The sequence below is a fragment of the Haliotis rufescens genome, unplaced genomic scaffold (genome assembly GCF_023055435.1).
Source record: "Haliotis rufescens isolate VD_foot unplaced genomic scaffold, xgHalRufe1.0.p SCAF_69, whole genome shotgun sequence".
Classification (NCBI taxonomy): domain Eukaryota; kingdom Metazoa; phylum Mollusca; class Gastropoda; order Lepetellida; family Haliotidae; genus Haliotis; species Haliotis rufescens.
In genome coordinates this window covers 1,690,308-1,695,823 of record NW_025964360.1, presented here as the reverse complement: position 1 = coordinate 1,695,823, position 5,516 = coordinate 1,690,308, and the positions used below count along the sequence as shown (strand labels likewise).

At 40.1% G+C, this 5,516-nt stretch overlaps 1 protein-coding gene across 1 annotated transcript; it reads right to left on the bottom strand.

Moving 5' to 3' along the window:
• Window positions 1–3,345: 3,345 nt before the first annotated feature.
• On the bottom strand, window positions 3,346–4,563 carry LOC125376025. Its single transcript, XM_048387208.1, has one exon. The coding sequence runs from the start codon at window positions 4,561–4,563 to the stop codon at window positions 3,346–3,348; it is 1,218 nt and encodes a 405-aa protein (XP_048243165.1).
• Window positions 4,564–5,516: the final 953 nt, after the last annotated feature.

Here is a 5,516-nt window from a genome sequence, read left to right as displayed (position 1 = left end):
CCCACTTCTTCTGCATTAGATCACGAATGTAAGCTCTAATAACAGGTTTATAATCAGTGTATGGGACAAGAAGTGGTGTCACAGATTTGTTGAGTGCTGCTTTAGCAGCAGCATCGGCCGTTGTGTTACCAGAGATACCAACATGGCTTGGTAACCAACAAAAGACGATGTCATATTGGCCAGTAGCAAGATCATTAAATAACTCAAGAATTTCAATTAAAAATGGATGTTTGCAAGACATATTTTTAATAGCCTGAAGGCACGAAAGTGAATCGGAAAAAATAATGAATTCTTTACATTTTGATTGATTGTTAATATATTTTAGTGCTGTTAAAATTGCGTGTGTTTCAGCAGTGAAGATTGAACTATGATCTGGTAATCTTGATGATATTGTTCTGGATCCAACGACAGTGGCACTAGCAACTGCGCCACCATCCTTGGATCCATCGGTAAATATAGATTTATAATTGTCATAAGTGTTTCGTAATTGATTGTATTCTTGTTTATAAATTAGTGGATTTGTTTCAGATTTCTTCAGACTAGTTAATGTAAGGTCTACCTCTGGCCTTACCATTTGCCAAGGAGGCGATGAAAAAAGTTGTGTGGGAGCTATATGCTGAAAGTTAATGTTCGCAGCAGAAACGACTGATTTAATTCTTATTCCTAGTGGAGGAACAAGAGATGTTTTCTTATTGTAAATATCTTCATAAAGTGGATGAAATACGCAATTAAAAGCTGGATTCGACCGATTGGAATATAATTTAATGATGTATTGTAAAGAAAGTTTCAAACGGCGTTGTTTTAGAGACGGCTCATCTGCTTCAACAGACAGACTTGGAATAGGAGAAGTGCGGAAGGCTCCAAGGCAAAGCCTCAGTCCTTGATGATGTATAGTATCAAGTTTTTTTAAATTACTTTTACAGGCTCCACCATAGACGATGGAGCCGTAATCAAGTTTTGAACGGATCAGGGACCGGTACAAGTGTAAGAGTGTTGTCTGATCCCCTCCCCACTTTGAATTAGAAACGACTTTCAACAAATCAAGTGCCTTCAGGCATTTAGCTTTAAGGTATTTAATGTGTGGTAAAAAAGTTAAATGGCTATCGAAAATAAGTCCTAAGAACTTGGCCTCCTTCACAACTTTGATAGGGGTGCCATTTAGAAAAAGCTCAGGATCTTTATGCGGTTTATATTTCCTGCAAAAATGTATGCAGTTAGTTTTTGATTTGGAAAACTTAAACCCGTTCTCTAGACACCACTTGTGAATTTTATTGAGACATAATTGTAATTGCCTTTCTAATGTGTGCATATTTTTACCACGACAAGACATATTAAAATCATCCACAAAAAGGGATCCATCAACTGAATCATTTAAAACTTTTGACAAACTGTTAATTTTGATACTGAATAGAGTGACAGACAAAATACTGCCTTGTGGGACACCCTGATCCTGATTATAATGATCAGACAGGGTTGTACCCACTCGGACTTGAAATTGCCTGTCTGTTAAAAACTGAGATATAAAATGAGGTAAACGACCTCTCAAGCCAAAATCATGTAAATCCTTCAGAATGCCATGCTTCCAGGTAGTATCGTATGCCTTCTCAAGATCAAAGAAAATGGATACCACGTGTTGTTTATTAACAATAGCATTTTTAACAAAGGATTCTAACCGTACTAAATGATCAATAGTACTTCTATTTTTCCGGAAACCACACTGAATATTTGTGAGAAGGTTATTGGTTTCCAGATACCAAACTAATCTATTATTCACCATTCGCTCCATGGTTTTGCAAACACAACTGGTTAACGATATAGGGCGATAATTTGAGGGATCTGTATGATCCCGGCCAGGTTTTGGGATGGGGACTACAATGGCATTATGCCACGAAGGAGGAAAATGCCCTGAAGTCCATATTTGGTCAAAGATATTTAAAAGTGTCTCAAGACATGATTCAGGTAAATGCTTCAATAACTGATAATGGATATTATCAGCACCCGCTGCAGTATCATGAGCTTGCTCAAGAGCGGTATGTAGCTCATGCAATGAAAATACTTCATTGTAATCTTCACCATTAGTAGAATCAAAATTAACTTTTTTCTTTTCCTGTTGTTTCTGATATTTCTGAAACTCAGGGACATAATTTGTTGATGAAGAATTTTTGGCAAGAGTTTCGCCAAGTTTATTTGCAATATCTAATTTATCAGTTATTAATCTGTCACCTTCTTTTAGATGATGTACAGAAGATTTTGAACCTTTGCCTTTTATTCTTTGAACCATGTTCCACACCTTGGAAATGGGTGTACGGGAATTAAGTTTTGAGACATAGTTCCTCCAAGATTGACGCTTATTTTGTTTATAAGCACGTCGTGCCTTGGCATTAGTAATTTTAACAGTATTCAAGTTGTGAACTGTTGGATGTCTGCGAAAATATTTTTCCGCTTTCTTCCTACACTTTCTTGCTTGTTTGCAATCATAGTTAAACCATGGTTTACGAAGATGAGGAGTTGCAGAGGACTTAGGAATTGTTTTGTCAGCAATATCATTGAGTTGATTCGAAAATAACTGGATGGGATCAAGTACATGTATGAAGTTGTCAGGTTGTAATATATCAACACATAAATTTTCATACAAGGACCAGTTGGCCTTGCTAAAATTCCATCGTGATGAAGTCAGGTCATCATCCGATGTTACAGTTTTTAAGACAGTAGGGAAGTGATCACTTCCACACAGGTCGTCATGCACAGACCATTCAAATTCATTGTAAATGTTTGAATCTGTGAGGGACAGATCAAGGGCAGAATAGGTTCCAGTAGCAGGATGTAAGTAGGTGTTTGAATCATCATTAAATAGACATAAACCATTATCAGAAACAAAATCTTCAATAACTCTCCCCTTGTTGTTTGTACTTGCACTTCCCCACAGAGGGTTATGCCCGTTTAAATCGCCCATGATGATGCAGGGCCTAGGGAGCTGATCATATAGATTCTGTAGATCAGACTGTCGAAGAGCAGATGAAGGTGGGATATACAAAGAGCACAAAGTAAATGCAATGTGCAAAGTAATACGGATAGCTACAGCTTGAAGATTAGTATTTAAATGTACAGGACTGTGAATGACGTTCTGTCGGACTAAAATAGTAGAGCCTCCGGTCGCTTTATCACCTGGAGGAGAAAATGAATGATGACAGTTGTACTGCCTGAGATCAAACGTATCAGTGTGCTTAAGGTATGTCTCTTGGAGACATAATGCTGACGGGTTATAATCTTGAACTAACAATTGTAAGTCATTAAAATTCTTTCTTAGTCCTCTGCAATTCCATTGAAGTATATTTGGCGAATGAATCATGGTGGTTCAATAGGGGATCTCTCACGCGAAAGTGAGGAGGAAGAACTCCTACCAGAATTCTCAGACGATGGTGTTACTTCCATGTCCAGAGCACTATAGGAGTTTTGAAGAGGTACCTCTGAAGGAGAGGGATTCCTTGGTAATTGTTTTTTACCCAACTTTTTTCTTTCCCGATTTGACCGCTTGACATTTGCAGTTGTTGTTGGTTCAGGTGGAGTCTGACTCGCTGCCTGAGAAGTTGAAGGTGGTGCTGTTGTTTTTGCATCAGATTTGTCATGCTCGATGGCAGGAGCAGTCGCCAGGGGTCGATCAGATTTGACCCATGTCAACTCTGTCTGACACGAGACAGATGAAGATTGGACTGGCTTTGAGACAGCAGCAGAGTAATTTAGTGTCGACTGAGGTGGTGATTGAGACTTGAACAGTTGTCTTGCTTCTCCAAAAGTAATGTTTTTTTCACACTTTATCTTTAGTATTTTTGATTCATTTTGCCAAATAGGGCAGAATTTGGAGGAAGCCATATGTTTGCCATCACAGTTCGCACATTTGAGGGCTTGTTGGCAATCAGTACTCTCATGGTTGTCGCCACAGCGTTGACAAACCACAGAACGATTACAGGACTTAGAGCCATGGCCAAAATGTTGACATCTAAAGCATCGGAGTGGATTGGGGACATACACCTCCACTCCGATGTTGACGTATCCAGCTTTAATTGATTGTGGGATAGAAGATCTGGCAAACGTAAACAAGTACGTATTTGTTGGTTCAAAAGTTGAATCGTCCTTCTTGCGGGAGAAACGTTTAACAGCAGATACTCCCTGAGTTTGAAGCTCTTCAGCAATTTCTTGTTCAGACATGTCCGACAAAGAACGAGTCCTGTCGCGGACAATGCCTCGGCAGGAGTTGAGTGTCCTGTGTTCAGAAACAACAACCTCAATATTGGCAAATTGACTGATTGATAACAGATTGATTGATTGTTGTTTCCTTACACATTCAACAAGAAGGGAGCCAGAGCGAAGTCGTGTCACGTTTTTAACCTCTCCACAATATCCTTGAATGGCTTTAGAAATGGCAAAGGGGTTCAGTTTGATGGGTTCATGATCTTTAGCTTCGATCACAAGGAAACGAGGCCAAGAATCAATATTTGCAGCTGTCTCATCAGATGAGCCTAATTCTATATGTCTACGCTTTGAACCAGGATGATTAGAAGCCATGGTGAAAGAAAAGTATTCAGCAACCCTGCTCCCCACCCACCATGGAGTGTCAACAAGGACAGTGTTACATTGCACCGGATATCCAGAATGCAAACACCAGGGATACAGGGTTGTTATACTCCAGTAAATAAGACACGAATAGCTATATTTATCTACCAATTCAATGTCAGACTGGTTCTGCCCTAGACAAGAAATTTGAGACATACATTACTCGGAGGTCAACATCACCAGATTGGCCCATGAGCCACCGCCTTCTGGCATAAGACTCTAGGCAATTAATTCCATCACAAATTGTGAGTACATACAAGTTTAACATGACCAAGACCAAAATATACATGAAAATACAACACAGGTGTGCAGATACAATTTTACGCACAGGGCCTGGCATGACCAGCCGATTGATAAGACCGGGCCCATCTTACCACCCGTCTAGGCGAAGTAAGGGTCGAAGTAGTGTGTTGGGCAAAGGAACACAGTTCCAGGAACCAGTGCCCTCAACTACCAGACTCCCGTCCTCCGCCGACACAGGGACGCAACCCACGGCAAACAGGTTGCCCATTTTAGTCGCCTCATACGACCAGCAATGGGAGGCTGTGGAAATATTCTGCCCCGGTTCCACACGGGGGAAGAGCGATTAGCGTGACCCAGCACTCACCACGAGGAGGTTGCTCTTCACGAGTGCCAATTATAAGAGGAAGTTGTAAATGAATATGAACAGCCATGCTGTCTGACTGTTGATAGAATTTGAGATCTTCACAATCACCGGGTGTGACCATGTAGACAGAATCTCGTTAGGGTTTGTGATTTTTACATTTGCCCAATGACCATAGTGAGTATTGCTGGGGATACCAAACGTAACAGTTTATTATTAGAGGTTATGAGTACCTATACCAAGTAGATAGGATATATTTAGGATTTTAATCTTCTTTGAGAGGCATTTAGAAGTTGGGATA